This window comes from Citrus sinensis, chromosome 6 (assembly GCF_022201045.2).
Source record: "Citrus sinensis cultivar Valencia sweet orange chromosome 6, DVS_A1.0, whole genome shotgun sequence".
NCBI lineage: Eukaryota > Viridiplantae > Streptophyta > Magnoliopsida > Sapindales > Rutaceae > Citrus > Citrus sinensis.
This window is the reverse complement of record NC_068561.1, coordinates 21,769,109-21,785,356: the sequence shown is the minus strand read 5'-3', so window position 1 is coordinate 21,785,356 and position 16,248 is coordinate 21,769,109. Positions and strand designations below refer to the sequence as shown.

The following is a 16,248-nucleotide window of genomic DNA, read 5'->3' as shown; positions in this document are numbered from 1 at the left end:
AATTGTATGAATTTAAACTTCCAAATGTACCTCGATCATATTATATTATAATGTGAGTAAATGTGCGGATTGTATGCAGTGCGCAGGCATGATTTGAGAAAATAAAATTACATTTCGTTTGCACAAGCTGGGTCACTGCAGCAAGATCCAGAGTAATGGGCGAAAGATAGAGACGTTTTAGTTACAAAGCGAGCCCGTGGTGACATGGGCTGGAGGTCGATCAACTCACTGTAGTGGAATTTTTTATGTTCAGTTCCACTTTATGCAAGATACGTACAATGGCCATCATTTCAGCCTATGGAATTTCCAAGAATCAAAATCTAGGATTGATTTCTTTGAGAACAGACTGTTGGGAAATTTACAAAAATAGCCAAAAAAATTAGTCATTTTTCAACTTTAACCCTTCAAACTTTTTTCTATCATAACTAGCCAAACACCCTATTTTTGGACTACATTACCCTCATCATTTTCATCAAATTTACAAAGGCATGCCACTTTCCCTTATTAATTCCAGCACTTCCACCATTTTTTCCTTTTCAACTTAACAAATTTCATCACTCAACAAACTCCATTACTCTCAATAAATTAGCAAATTTCATCAAACAAGTATTACATAATTGAAGATATAATTATCAATTGGAAAGCTTCTTAAGGTTAGTTTATACTCTTACCATAACCTAAACTTTTAATCTATTGATTTTATCATTTGAGTTCGAAATTGATGTGAGTTTTTATTGCAAATGTTGTTATTTTTCATTAACAAAACAATGTGACTTGTTAAAGTAGTTAGTTTGAGTTGAGAAATGAAAATCAATCATTGAAACTCCTGAAAAATCGAGTGAAACAGAAGCCCAGAACAAGTGAGACAGGCACCTGTCTCACATAAATCTACTGGTTTTATGTGAGACAGGCACCTGTCTCACTTGCCTGTCTCACCAAAATATGTGCGACAGGCAAGTGGGATAGGCGTGTGAGACAGGCGCCTGTCTCACTTGTTACCACTGGTTTTATGTGAGACAGGCAAGTGAGACAGGCGCCTGTCTCACTTGTTACCACTGGTTTTATGTGAGACAGGCAAGTGAGACAGGCGCCTGTCTCACTTGTTACCACTGGTTTTATGTGAGACAGGCAAGTGGGAGAGGCGCCTGTCTCACTTGTTACCACTGGTTTTATGTGAGACAGGCAAGTGGGACAGGCGCCTGTCTCACATAAATTTGCTGGTTTTATGTGAGACAGGCACCTGTCCCACTGCCTGTCTCACTAAATTTAAGTTATTTTCCGAAAGTAATAACTTCGGCTACATGTGTCCGTTTTAGGCGTATAATATATCATTTCGAAGCTTACGATGAGACGAAGTAAATCAAAAATTGTATACTTCATATCATCCACATAAATGTAATGCATATTCATTTTTACTAGGTTTTGTAGCGTGAAATCTTATCTCGTTTGCTCTCTCCTTTTTTTTTAGGTTTAATGGATTCCGTTGTACTTCAATTATGTTATGACGGTTGGTGGGAGACATTAGCAGATGGCCGTACGGAGTACGTGAATGCGAAGAATACAGCATTTTTAGTTCGGAAAGATTGTACGTTTGAGCAATTTATGGCAAGGGTGTATGAAGTTTTACAGATAAATCCTATTGAATATAGTTTGTCGATGAAGACAACTTTGAGATCTAGTAACACAATGTATCGTGCATGTTCACTACCTATGGATATATTTAATGATGAAATGGTTAATGTTGTGCTGCACATGGCCTCTGATGTGGTCAATTATGGATGCATCCCTATATTTGTCACCACACATCCTCGAGTTCCGGCCGAAAATCCTGAGCCACTTGTGGAAAGTGAAAGTTCGTTTAGAGCAAACGAGTCTGTCCCTGATATTGAGGAAGAGGTGTTACCACAACAAATGTCGTTCCAACAACATTACTCACCAGTCAACGAAAACAATGACACTATTGATGATAATGGCATTACGATAGCGGATGTTGAAGATAATGTGTTACCATTAGGGACATTGTTAGGGCAACATTACTCTCCATTTCAAAATAATGAGTTCCGCAGTTATGATGATCCTGGTTATAACACCAACAACACAGAAGCTGATAATGTGCAAGGCATGAACTCCAATACTGAAGTTGATGATAGGGACACTGGTCATTCCGATATTCCTATCAATAATGAGGATGAGCATCAGTATGATATTCCTGTTAACAATAGAGAGAATCGACCTATTCCTCCGATGGCCCGTTCGAGGAGGAGGACAACAGTTGATCCTCTGGTGAGTCTTGCTCCAGTTTTGCCTTCAAACTTGGTTGCTCCAGACTTAGTTAGAAGCTGTAATTCTGCCGACATTGGTGTGGGAAAGTTGTTCGTTGAGAAGAATGAGTTAATACTGGAATTGCGCAAAGTGGCCTTGCGGGAAAAATTTGATTTCAAGATTGCACGGTCCACAACGACACGCTTTGAGGCTCATTGTTCTTCGGAATCATGTAATTGGCGTCTTCGCGCAACAAGAGGTTCGGATGAGCATAATGTTCCTTGGGTAGTGAGAAGAGTTGACAATGTTCATACGTGCTCTAATGAGGTTTTGCCTAGTGGCCTCCGCCAAGTTAGGAGTCGGGTTGTTGGCCATCTTATTGCGGATAAATTTATTCAGGATAAACGGATATACACGCCGAATGACATTAGAACAGACATGCAGCAAGAATACGAGGTCCAGTTAACATATCAGCAAGCATATCGGGCTAAAGAAGTCGGTCTTGAAATAGTACGAGGGAACCCTGCAGAGTCATACAACTTACTTCCCAAATACTCTCACGTTTTGACCAAAGCGAATGAGGGCACAGTGACACACCTCCAGCGGGATGGAGATGATAATTTCTTATACTACTTTGTTGCGCTTGGATCTTCCATTAAGGGCTTCACACAGTACATAAGGCCTGTGATTGCTGTAGATGGCACTCATTTGAAGGGGCTATATCGTGGAAGCATGTTTGTAGCAACATGTTTGGATGGTAATAATCAACTGTATCCGTTAGCTATTGGGGTCATGGATTCAGAAAACAATGATGCTTGGGAATGGTTTATGACGAAGTTACACGGAGTGATTGGCGATAGGCCAGAGTTAGTATTTATCTCTGATCGATGCACTGCCATCAAGCGAGCCGTTTTAAAAGCATTTCACACTGCTAGTCATGGAGTTTGTTTTTACCATGTCAAAGGCAACATTAAGTCTAAATTCAGGATGTCCAAAGCTATTTGGGATCAATTCGAGCCAGCTTTTATTAATGCAGCAAAGGCATATGGACACGAAGAATTTAAAAGACAACTTGAAGGGTTGTGGATGCTCCACTCGGCCGCGGCTGATTATTTAGAGAATAATGTGGGCACGTGTAATTGGGCAAGGTCCGAATTTGAAGGTAGGAGATACAGCATACTTACCACCAACATTGCAGAAAGCGTGAATTCTTTAATGAGGGAACCGCGAAAATTTCCTATTACTCATCTTGTTGATCACTTTAGAAAAACATTACAGCAATGGTTTTATGATAGGAAAATTGTCGCTGAATCGATGAGCACTCGTCTAACGACGTGGGCAGATGAGATAGTCGGCGAAAGGAGAATTTTGGCCGAAAGAATGACCGTTCGGCCAGTGTCTCAGCATCGATTTCATGTTTTGGGTGGTGGTATGAAGGAAGGGATAGTTGACATTCATGAAAGAACTTGCTCCTGTAGAGTATTCCAACTCGATCAGCTTGTTTGTGCGCATGCAATTGCTGCTTGTCTGATCGTCCGTGTGGATTACATAAGTCTTTGCTCTGATTATTACTCTAAAGATTCATTGGTCATGGCATATGCAGAACCAGTAGAACCGGTTGGGGACATGACAGATTGGGACATTCCAGAAGAAATCCAGGAAATCAGAGTTAACCCACCGATCGAAGCACCACCACCTGGTCGTCGTCCAGAGTTAAGAATTCCTTCTATCGGTGAGGATGTTAACCGAAGAACTGTGAGATGTGGTCGATGCAACCAACCAGGTCATAACCGCAAGAGATGTAAAAATCCCATTGTGTCAAATCCAAACTGACTGTGTCGTTGTAACTAATTATGAATTATGAACTCTTATTATAATTTATATTACAATTATATGTAATGAGGTATATTATGTTATGTTCATTTGCATAATGAGTACTAAAGTTGATCAATAATTACTTATAGCTAAATATATGAATATATCAAAAGTTTATATCTATTAAAAAAACAATCTACATCCATACATCAAGTCTTAATACAATACAACGACTTACAAGGCAATATCGCCCGTGAATATATCTACAGCAATTTTCTTCCTGAAGTAATGCCCGTGGCTACTATCAAAATCAAGTTTTAGCCCGAACATCAAATACATTGTAAACATCAACATAAATACACCGCAATCACCACTTCCAGGTGATTGTTGGGGCACATCCTTAACGATTCTTACTTTCCAAGGGTCGGCACTCTGCAGCTCAGATCGAAGGTTGTAGAATCCAACATCTTGAAGCCATTGAGGGAAGACGACCTGAAGAGGTTTGAATTTACGCAAATATGTTTTGTCCTCGCGAAAGGTAACCAACGAGTCGTAAATCCGCATCCTCCTCGCGCGAAGGTCCGCTCGAGCTAGTACCCAATGATCGCCGCCCAAATTCACAGGGATGAATATCTACATAAATAAATTGGTAAATTAGTATATTTTATACACAATTACCATAAGATTGAGTGACAATTCTTACCATATCGACATCCGTAAACGGTTTGGACATGAGATCTTCCCGCCCATCCATATAGCTGCTCAAGTTGTTGCCATATTGTAATGAATTGACATCACAACTACCATTGTTCCATAATTGCTTTAGGAACACCTATTACACGATGAGTAGAAAATTAATAACATTTCGAGATATTTAAAACATCGAAATTATAATTAATGATTATAAAATTTAAAAACATGCCCAAAAGTATGTATCTGTATGCGTGACGCGTTGTGGTAGTGCATTTGGAAACCGCCGTTGCTTCTCGCTGATCAAGCGGTAATACGTGTGAATATGCTGTGAAGGGATTATACCAAGTTAATTTATATCAATATCCATGCCAGCAGAAATATTATTGTGTATTGTAATGTACTGACCATTAAACACGTAATCCTCGACACTCTTCCAATAATTTGTGGCTCTCTCCTTTGCATCCGGTTTCAGGGTTTGGAAAATGGTGTCATCCTGTCGTAAAGATTACCAAATTTCCAATTAGTATAACCATATATTATGTAATACTTATATACAGACATACATATAAATGACTTACAAGACGCTCGTTCAGGTATGAATACACTTCGCCGAAGTTAATATTTGAAGAAGCCACAGGCTTCCATCGCACGATCCGAGCACCCTTCCTCTTAATTTTCTCTACCCACTCTAATGGTAGTCCTTCGATCGCTTCAAAAATCCATGCCTTCAACAAGGAAAGATATGAAGTAAAAAAACGTGTCATTAAATATTTATTATAACAAAACTAAGTTATAAAAAAAACTTCTTCACTCACATGCACTGCCGACGTAAAGCCGTAAAAGTTGTATTTCTCAATTCTATGCAATGGATTTTCTGCGCTTGCCTTCTTAAATTTTTTGGCTTTGCCGTTCAATACATTATCAATGCTTTTATAAATTGTTTCCCATGACAAACGACCCCACGGAATACTTCGAAAATGATTTATGTCATCTACCTCATTAAGTAAATTGAAATTGATTTGACAATGATCCTTTCTTCCGTGTAGCACTCTATCAGCAAAGTAAAACATGGCAATTTTTAGCGCATCGGTGTCATTCATAGTCTTGAAGCGTAAGTTCATAAATATTTCCTCGAACTGGCCAAGATTTATATCGCGAATCCTGCCTCCAAAGTACTTATTAAGTAACCTATGATTTGTTTTATGCTTCGTCAGGAATACTTTTTCGCCATAGCAAAGTCCCGTTACTAGGCACCACTCTCCAATCGATAGCCGTATCAAATGGTCGCCAACTTGAAACCATAACTCATCTTTGTCATTTCCATCGCCATGTGACACTTGCCGAAGCAATATATTGTGCACAATCACGCCACTGAACGGATAGCTCCGGCACTGTAGGAAATGCCCAAATATATCGTCTTTGAATAGCTTCAACTGTTGCCTTGTTAATTTTTCCCGGATGGCATTAACAACGACATCTAATTTGCACATACTCGTGATACGCCCAGGGAAGTGATCAACATAAGGTATCTTCATCATTCCCGGTTCTTTAATCGGTCCGGGTGGGTTATGCAATGCTAATTTTGATTTGCCCATTTATCTGGTACAAGTTAAAAGTATCACACATTAAAAAATTATGAACAAAAGAAAAAAAAATTAAGGCAGCACTGCGCACTGCCTCTTGGTGCGACGGGCACCACCTGTCGCACCAAGAGGTGCTGCCTCTTGGTGCGACGGGCACCACCTGTCGCACCAAGAGGTGCTGCCTCTTGGTGCGACAGGCTCGCGCGAGGGAAGCCAAGCGCGTGAGCTGCTTGCCTGCACGCAACTCGCGCGCGCTTGGCTTCCCTCGCGCGAGCCTAGCGCAACTCGCTCGCGCGCGAGGTGCGCACGCCGCGCGCATCTCGCGTGCGACGCAGCGCCTGTCGCACGCGAGATGCGCACGTTGCGCCCATCTCGCGCGCGAGGGCGCGGCCGCGCGCGAGCGAGTTGCGCAAGGCTCGCGCGAGGGAAGCGAAGCGCGCGCGAGTTGCGTGCAGGCAAGCAGCTCGCGCGCTTGGCTTCCCTCGCGCGAGCCTGTCGCACCAAGAGGCAGCACCTCTTGGTGCGACAGGTGGTGCTCGTCGCACCAAGAGGTGCTGCCTCTTGGTGCGACAGGCTCGCGCGAGGGAAGCCAAGCGCGCGCGCTGCTTGCGGGCACGCAACTCGCGGGCGCTGGGCGTCCCTCGCGCGGGCCTCGGGCACCTCGCTCGCGCGAGGCCGCGCCCTCGCGCGCGAGAGGGGCGCAACGTGCGCATCTCGCGTGCGACGCAGCGCCTGTCGCACATGAGATGCGCGCGGCATGCGCACCTCGCGCGCGCGAGGTGCGCGTGTCGCGCCCATCTTGCGTGCGACAGGCGCATGTCGCGCGCGCGAGGTGCGAACGCCGCGCGCGAGATGCGCATGTCGCACGCGAGATGCGCTCGGCATGCGCACCTCGCGCGCGCGAGATGGGCGTGCCGCGCGCATCTCGCGTGCGACATGCCCATCTCGCGCGCGCGAGGTGCGCGTGTCGCGCCCATCTTGCGTGCGACATGTGCATCTCGCGCGCGGCGTTCGCACCTCGCGCGCGCGACATGCGCCTGTCGCACGCAAGATGGGCGCGACACGCGCACCTCGCGCGCGCGAGATGGGCATGTCGCACGCGAGATGCGCGCGGCACGCCCATCTCGCGCGCGCGAGGTGCGCATGCCGCGCGCATCTCGCGTGCGACATGCGCATCTCGCGCGCGGCGTTCGCACCTCGCGCGCGCGAGATGCGCCTGTCGCACGCGAGATGCGCGCTGCACGCCCATCTCGCGCGCGCGAGGTGCGCACGCCGCGCGCATCTCGCGTGCGACGCAGCGCGAGTTGGCTTCCCCCCTTTCTCTTCTCTTCCCTTTCCCACATGCATCTCACCCACCACCGCCATTAAAACACCACCAACAACAACAACAACATCCCAAACAACAACAACATCCCAAACAACAACAACATCCCAAACAACAACAACAACCCAAACAACAACAACATCCCAAACAACAACAGCAACAACAACAACAAGAAAAATGGCAATAACAACTCACCTAGGGTTTTCAATTTTTTTCTTTGATTTTGGAGATCTCCGAAGATTTTCAACGTGATTTAGCTTCTTTCAAGTGCCAACAACTTTCTCCGCTGCCGATGTACGCTGCCGCCGACAATCTATAGAACTTCCGGTGATGAGATTTTGGTGAGAGGGGAAGGAATTTGCTTGAGGGAAACGTGAGAATGAGGAGGGTAATTTCGTCCAAAATGTGGTGATTTGGCTAATGTTGAAAGAAAAAAATTTGAGGGGTTAAAGTTGAAAAATGCCTTCTTTTTTTGGCTTGTTTTGTAAATTTCCCCAGACTGTTAGGTGAAGCTAAAGCAGCCAAAGTAACCAAAATATAACTTGGCAATTATCACAGACGATCGCAACCTTCTATTGATCCACACCTACCACCACCTCTCATCGTAATTACTCTGATCACCTCCCCTCCCCTGACGCAAAAGTGTACCAATAGCTGCAGCAGTAGAAAAATAAAGTAGATTTATAATGAATAAAATGAACATGTAAATAGGGTAATGACAACCAAACAGGCACAACTGGAGATTTCTCCTAACAACGAAAATCGGTACTCCACTTAAAAATTTCCGCATACTCTGGCCATTAACATTACAAAGTTTGTCTCACTCAAACACAAAAATAGTCCTCCTCTATGGCAAGCTTAATTAACAACACATGCCTATCATCAAGCAGAGAGATTTTGGAGTTCCCTTTCAACCCCACGGACACAAAGAATGATGTAATAGCTTCTGTGGGGGGATGGCCAAAACAAAACTTACCAACAAGTGCCAGTTTGAAAGGTTCAGCCATAACCTACACTTCCTCGGCAGAAAATGTGCTATGGGTTCACCACGATGTAATAAAACCGGTTTAACCGGAACCCAAGGGGCTGCAGAACCAGCAACCGCATCAAGAAATGATTTCTGGGGACGAGGAGGCGCGTTTGGATTAAGGATGGCTGCAGGGTTCACAGCAGGGGAATAAGACGGCTTTGGGAGAGTGGGTTGCACAAGTTGGTGGATAAGTCACGCCAGAGCGGAGACGATTGGAAACACCAACCGCATTCTCACAAGTAGTGATTGATTGAACACGGTTTTGGCGTTGAACGGGCTATATCTTAGTGGGTGGGAAGAGTTTAAAGTTCGGTGCATATTAAGGGCAGTGGGCTGTCTCCATGATAAATGGTCATGGGGCTATTGAGGATCACAAGGGAGGTGATCAGAGTGATCACAATGAGGGGGTGGTGGTAGGTCTGGATCAATAGAAGGTTGTTTACAAGGAAATAACTTGCCGATTATTTGGTGAAATGGCCAAGTAACGGTCCATATAGCCGAAAGCAAACTGAGCAAACATTCACTCTTCAAATGAATATAGACATGAGCTATGGGCCAAGAAAAAGATATAAAAGTAGTCACTAGTTAGATATAATATCTAGCCGCAGAACGACTGCACAACATAACATCAACATTAGCATTGACCCCACTTGCACCCTCATTTGAATACTATAAAAATTTCAAAAGTTTTTTTTTTTTCATTAATTTATGTATTTTTCATTTTTGTCATCTCATAGATTTGAAGATGTGTAAAAAACGAAAAATTTGTAATAATGAAAGAAAGAGACACTTAAATTAGAATGGGTATTGGTGTAGTAAATAATTTTGTATATTTATGATAAATCTAGTTGAATAACATCTTTTTTCTCTATTTTTTAATAAGATTTAAATATGACGTGTGCTATTTAGAAATATGTTAATTTTAGATTTAGTTAAATCAATTCTATTAAAAAAATTTAGAAATATGTTAATTATATAATTGATTTAAAAATTTTAGTACTGTATTTAAAAAAAAAAAAAAAAAAAGGCTACCTAAAATTGACTAACTAAGAATAAAATAAATATGATAGGAAGAAAGGACGGAAATTGACTTGTTATCATCTTCATACACCTGGCTATAACGCACACGAGACACAAAGACCGCCAACAAAGAAACAGAAAGCTTCCGCTTTACCTCAGTCTCAGAATCCTCACCCACTTCCATTGTTCGCTCCGCCAAAATGGCAACCTCTCTTACATTCTCCAAATTCCTCTCCTCCGCCGCCGTTACCGCCACTTCCACTGCCGCCGTCAAATCCTCTCTCTTTTCGCCTAAATCCCTCCATTCCCTCCCTCACCCACTAAAAAATCTCTCCCTCCGCCACCGCCTCCTCGCAAAACCCGCCACCACAAAACTCTCTCTCTCCACCAAAGCCACGCCAGTCTCCGCCGCCATTTCCGTGGGCGACAAGCTCCCCGACGCCACCCTCTCCTACTTCGACTCCGCTGGCGAGCTCCAGACCATCACCGTCTCCGACCTCACCTCCAATAAAAAAGCAATCCTATTCGCCGTCCCCGGCGCCTTCACCCCCACCTGCTCCCAAAAACACCTCCCGGGCTTCGTCGAGAAATCCGCCGAGTTGAAATCCAAAGGCGTCGACACTGTCGCCTGCATTTCCGTGAACGACGCCTTCGTTATGAAGGCCTGGAAGGAGAATCTTGGAATCAACGATGAAGTGCTTTTGTTGTCTGATGGGAACGGGGTGTTCACTAAGGCTATTGGCTGTGAGCTCGACTTGAGTGACAAGCCCATGGGATTGGGAGTTAGGTCCAGGAGGTACGCCCTTTTGGCAGAAAACGGCGTCGTTAAGGTGCTCAATTTGGAGGAGGGCGGCGCCTTTACTTTCAGCGGAGCTGAGGACATGCTCAAAGCTCTGTGATTTCGGTGAGATAGTTTTTTTTTTTTTAATAATTTAACTTTCATTAGAGTGTTGAATAATGTGTCTTTGTTACTAAAAACTCGTGTTTCGGGTTTTGAAATTTCTACTTCTCCTTGTGCATTTGAATTTTCAGAGCTGTTTGGATTTTTATCCTGCTCAATTTAATTTTTTATCCCAATCTTCATATCTGTTCGATTATTTGGATTTTGAATGGTTGCTGGGTTGTTTGCTTACATCGTTTAACATATGTAGAGAGTACACATGTATGAGTGTATTTTTCAAAATGCTGGTACAGCTAAAAGATAAATTTTTTATCAATGATGTACTAAAGGTTGTGATATCTTTCTTCTAAATGTTTGAGCTCCTTTCGAATTCCAAAAATGTGCTAGCCTGCACCAGATTATGCTGTCATATTCTATTGCTTTCCCTTTTTGATCTTTTGAGTCATTAAACATGCTGAAGGAATGCGGCTTTTCATGCTGCTTTAGAGTTATGAATCCCTTGCAACATTAGGCTTTTAGTGACCTTTGCTAGTGACCGTCTACCAATAATTTATTTTAAATAATATCTTTCTTTGGCCATTGTATATACATAAATGTCATGGTTATTTAGCATAAGGGCAAGAAAGGAGAAGGTTAGCTTTGAAATGAATGATTGATTGTGAATGAGGATCGGTATAGAGAGAATTTATTTGAATGTTAGTTGATTGAACTCTAAAAAGGTTTCTTTGACCTATGCCTTCCGAGTTGATATGAGTTGGGGTTTACTTAATGCCCATGTTGATGTTGCATTAGTGGCAGAAATTGTGAAGCCAATACTTGGCTTAGAGTGTTCAGCTCAAATAAGACTCAGAGCCTAATTGGGCCTCTAATGTTAGGTACAAGTTGCAAGGGATGCATAACCCTAAAGCAGATAATTTGTCCTCAGTCTCAAGCTGACACTTGATATCGGTAATGAGCATAATAAGAATCACATTAATTGTAATAAAACAAATAGAACAAAATCTTTTATTTGGAAACTTTCTATTAAATCTCTACGTAGCATATGGATACAATCTATAACATCGTAATCTGATTTGAACTATTAAGTTGAGCTCTATGGTTGATAGATTAGCAAGTATCTAACTAAGTTCGACGTCAGTTTTGTTTGTTCAAACAGGTCTGCTGGATGCTAGTGTAAACCGTACATACAACGATTAAGCAGTAACTTTTGATTTTGATTAGGGCATTGGTCATTCCAAGGAGTAAATAACAAATTTTCCCATGCTTTATTGAGGTAAAATGGTCATTTTGATGTGTTGATTTTTATTTCGTAATCCAAGAAACAAGACAAGCCTCAGATCCTAAATTTATAGATTTTTTGGTTAAATTTAGTCAGATTCAGATTACCATCGAAATAAAGGATTTGAGACATTTTCCAGCACATTTTCAGTCATAGCTCTGTCAGGCTTTTAGTTCTAGATCCAATTTTGGATCGCAAGAGGGGCATGTGCTTGAGAAGAATAAACTGTTTTATACCAGGCTTGCCCAGGTTTTTGGAATAGTTTAAAACCTCATATCTTGAAGCATTTGATTGATATGTAAATAGTTTCATGCAAAGTGTGGTTGGTGAAAAAAATAATTGCCAATGTTTGGATAGGGATATTCAGTTGTGGCTACATAATAAATTCAATTATAAAGAATGTATTTGATTGCCAATCCTGGGTTTATTGACTTCAAATTTCTAAATGAAAGTCTGTGTTTCACTTCCATCTTCATCTGATTATGTCCAGGACACGTTTTCTAGGGGAAGTTTTTCAGAAATATGCTGAGGTATAGCTTATTAGCTTGATATCAACCTAATAATACTCACAAGTTATGTCTTTATTGGTAGAGTTCTTAGTTATGCTCGACCTAGGACTGGACTGTACTATAATGCTACGTTTGGAAGATCGGATTGGACTGGATTAACTTATAGAATTAGATTGGATTTTACTGGATTATATAGTATTGTCTTTTGTTCGGCAAAATGTTGGGCATGACTATGTTAAATTTAATTTAATGAAGCTAAAATAACTATTTAAATAATATATTATTTTCAAATCATATTACTATTTGTTAAATTTAATACTTAGATTTCAATATTATTATAATGAAATAATTGAATAATTTTTATTTACATATTAGTTAAAATAAATTATTGAATTAAAATTTTGATTTACTATTAAATTTTAAAAAAGTAAAAAAATAAATTATTGAATAAATTTTTTATATTAGTAACAAATTTAGACTATAAGATATCTAATCCTATGTAAACCCATGTGAAAAGGGGATTAATAATCCTGTGAATATTGGACTAAAATTTGGACTAATTTATTATTCCTAACCGCCAAACATGACTCTGGATTGGATTAATTTTTTATCCTTCAAATTAGTCTAATTTCACCTTTTATCCAACATCCAAACATAGCTTAATTGTATGAATCTAAAGTGTTGGTAGCCTGTGATTGTGGTACTAGTAGATTGTAGTACTAGTGGATTGTAGTACAGTTCTTGGAAAAAACAAAAAAAAAAGAAAGTTAATGATACATGAGATGAGTCATCAGTTGACAAATTTATTGTATAATCTCATTTCGTACAGTTCCGAAATTACTTATTTGACTAAGGGCTAGTTTGGAATTGCAATTGCTGATTAAATAAGCTGCTTCTATGTGCGAATGCAATAAGCAGCTGATTAAAAAGTAGTTTAGTGTTTGGTAAACTGTGTTGTTGTGGATGTTGTGAGTTTAAAAAATAGTGTACATGTGTTTGGTAAATTTTATTACAAATATATTGTTCTATTATATAATAACCAAAATAGACCTAAGTCTAAATTACTTTTTATTTTTTTAGAGTATATTTAATGATGTTTGGACATGTCTTTTTCTTTTTAAAACACATAAAATTACATAAAGTGAAAAAAAACTCAATAAATTTGTTATATAAAATTTGATAAAAATTCATAGTAATACATAATTAAGATAAAATAAAAAGTAATATGCATTACATTCATATTAAACTTGATGCAATAAACATCATAACTATAGAAAAAAAATAAATAGATTGAATATTAAAAACCATCGTTGTGAAATTAATTTTAAAAGTTATGATTAATTTTCATGTGAAATTGTTTAAAGTTAAAAAAAATTGACATAATTATATGCAAACTTTTTTGAATTTTATAATAGATAATATAAGCAAAATATAAAAAAAAAAATATGAACTTGTTAGATCAAAACTTTGATACTAGAGGGAATTTATAGCAATTGTATCGATAATTTGATTGTGGTGGTATTGTGGTAATGTAATATCTAGTAGCTTAATATTGTGGTATATAGAAAAATAAGACAATAATTTTTAAAAAAATATTAAGTTTATAATAGGAACTTTAAAAATGTATGATAACTTATTTAATAAATTATTTATGAAAAGTAATCTTCTGTTTGTTTTTTAAAAATTTCTGTTAAAATGAAGAAAATTATAAAATAAGTAACTTTTATTGAATTTAACAAATATTATTTTTGTCACAAATTATAAAAAAATTAACTTATTAAATTTCAACTGTAATGTTAAATGGAGTCTAAATAACTTCATCTTTTATCATCATCCCAAAGGACAGCACAAATAAGCAAGTGGTTTCAAAAGCATATTCGGAGAATCTGTACCAAAGCTCAGAAACTCACAAAAATCACGACTTGTGGTTGTGGTAGGTGCAAACAATCATTAAATTCACAGAAAGAAATGAAAACAGAGGTAAAATTTCAAACGGGTTTTTCTTTAAAAATAAAAAACAGAAAAGAGTATTCTGTATTGAATTAAGTAATTGTATTGGACATGTACTTTATAGAATTCATTGTAATAATGTAAGTCCCAATCATGTATATCTGATTGTAAATATCAGTGTAATACCTCTGCTACAATAAGCAGTTGTTATAAATATATGTGTAATGCAGTAATCTGATGATTAATCAGTCTAAAAAAAAAAAGTAATTAACCAATTTTTAACAATCGCATAAGTAATTTTTCTAATTATAGTGGCTACAAAAAGATAATAAATTCCTAGACTGTTGCATTTAAATTTTTAAAATGTAGTTGTGGTCATGAATGATTCGCGTGTGAGGGTGATAAAGAATTTAAAAAAAAAAAAATTGGTGGGTTATAAATTACACTAATTGTAACTTAGCAAGACCCGAAGAAATAATTAACGAAATGTGCAGCACTTGACGTCGTTACGCGTGCCTCAAACACAGGCGTGCGGAGCTCAAAAGTCGAAACGTTGGCCGGCTCTTGAATATCTTATGTGAAACAGCATGCGCAGGATGCCAAGTGCTAACGTACTTATATGAGAACATGTCATTTGTGAAGTCAAATTTTTTTTCCCAATTTTTTTTTTTTTGTTTTGAGAAAAATGTTATCAATATGTCCATACTCAATAGAATGACCATCAAAATGAATTGGCTTAGTAATTTGTTACATATATGTGTGTGTGTTGTGGTGGGGGGGGGGGGGGGGTATTCCACTGCACACGTGTTTTATTTAAATCAAACAAAGAGTGTAATTTTCAAGAAATAAAATAAGATATCAATTGGTAAAAATTTTAAAATGATATTGAACTGATTGAGTATGCCTTTTCCTCAGCAGAATGTTAGAGTATCTCTGAAAGGGTCTTTAAATTTTACTCTTCAAATTTTAATTTACTTACTGATGTGGCAAATAAGTGTATAAAAAAAATATAATCTCTTCCAAAAGACTCATCAAATAAGAATAAATTAATATTATTTTAATTAAATCTTTCCCACTATCAAATTGAATTGTTATTATATTTTTTAAAAGAAACATAAATAATAATTATTGCAGTCTTATTTTTTCAATAAATAATAATAAAATATTAATAGAAGAGGGAGAAACTCACTCAGTAATATTGAAGAGTGAGAAACAAATTTTATTTGAAGAATCTAAATTAACGTGTCTTTTGGAGTGTTTAATATTGATGTGGCTCTTAAAATAAGAAGTAGAATTTTATTTGAAAAGTCTTTTGGAGATGCTCTTAGTCATATAGCTAGAGTAATTTAAGTTAAGTGAAATTATTTATAGCAATATGAAAAATATTTTCTAACACACAGATTTCAGTTGAAGTGTTAGCATATGACAATTATATGAGACCCGCCTGCCATTTTACATATTTATTTGTTGGAATACGAATGTAAGAAATTGACTATTGAAAAACTTTAGAAAATTTTATTCCTCCAATATATAGAGAATAAGATTATCTGGAAGACATACATAGTTGACCACTTCTAGAATTACGAATCCACAAGGATCTAGAAGAAATATGATGTGAATAGATATATTTTGAACCTCTAAACTATACTTGTTTCTCAAGATTAAAATTAAAAAAATATATATTAGGAATTTTTTTTAGAAATAGCAAAATATCTTACCCGATTTATAAAAATATCTAAACTTAAATTTTAAATTATTTTTATAGCTAAATAATAGCATTTGATTGATATAAATACCTCTAAATATGATGGAGTTTAGCTGGTACTAGTGACACTATCTATGGATATTATTGTAAAAAACACATCTTTTAACTACAAAAATA

The 16,248-nt window shown here is 38.6% G+C and overlaps 3 protein-coding genes across 3 annotated transcripts; 2 read left to right on the top strand and 1 right to left on the bottom strand.

Moving 5' to 3' along the window:
* Positions 1 to 4,204, top strand: LOC127902999 (uncharacterized). The gene is made up of 2 exons (XM_052443419.1): positions 1 to 653; positions 1,469 to 4,204. The coding sequence occupies exon 2, from the start codon at positions 1,474 to 1,476 to the stop codon at positions 4,093 to 4,095; it is 2,622 nt and encodes an 873-aa protein (XP_052299379.1). The 5' UTR covers positions 1 to 653; positions 1,469 to 1,473; the 3' UTR covers positions 4,096 to 4,204.
* Positions 4,205 to 4,267: 63 nt separating this feature from the next.
* Positions 4,268 to 9,325, bottom strand: LOC112498656 (uncharacterized). Its single transcript, XM_052443068.1, has 8 exons — positions 8,654 to 9,325; positions 7,873 to 8,331; positions 5,586 to 6,369; positions 5,349 to 5,495; positions 5,176 to 5,263; positions 5,000 to 5,095; positions 4,781 to 4,909; positions 4,268 to 4,710 (listed from the first exon to the last, which is right to left on the bottom strand). Exons 3-7 carry the CDS (start codon positions 6,363 to 6,365, stop codon positions 4,878 to 4,880), a joined length of 1,143 nt encoding a protein of 380 aa, XP_052299028.1. The 5' UTR covers positions 6,366 to 6,369; positions 7,873 to 8,331; positions 8,654 to 9,325; the 3' UTR covers positions 4,268 to 4,710; positions 4,781 to 4,877.
* A 491-nt stretch (positions 9,326 to 9,816) lies between these two features.
* Positions 9,817 to 10,824, top strand: LOC102616506 (peroxiredoxin-2E, chloroplastic). Its single transcript, XM_006481845.3, has one exon. The coding sequence runs from the start codon at positions 9,928 to 9,930 to the stop codon at positions 10,624 to 10,626; it is 699 nt and encodes a 232-aa protein (XP_006481908.1). The 5' UTR covers positions 9,817 to 9,927; the 3' UTR covers positions 10,627 to 10,824.
* The last annotated feature ends 5,424 nt before the right edge of the window (positions 10,825 to 16,248 follow it).

Bases quoted from the DNA above. Each gene is read 5' to 3' on its own strand.
- LOC127902999 (XM_052443419.1), top strand. From the start codon at position 1,474: ATGGATTCCGTTGTACTTCAATTATGTTATGACGGTTGGTGGGAGACA.
- LOC112498656 (XM_052443068.1), bottom strand. From the start codon at position 6,365: ATGGGCAAATCAAAATTAGCATTGCATAACCCACCCGGACCGATTAAA. The intron at 5,496-5,585 runs GTGAGTGAAGAA...TCCTTGTTGAAG, and splicing joins GCTTTACGTCGGCAGTGCAT to GCATGGATTTTTGAAGCGAT. The intron at 4,910-4,999 runs GCATGTTTTTAA...ATCGTGTAATAG, and splicing joins ATACAGATACATACTTTTGG to GTGTTCCTAAAGCAATTATG.
- LOC102616506 (XM_006481845.3), top strand. From the start codon at position 9,928: ATGGCAACCTCTCTTACATTCTCCAAATTCCTCTCCTCCGCCGCCGTT.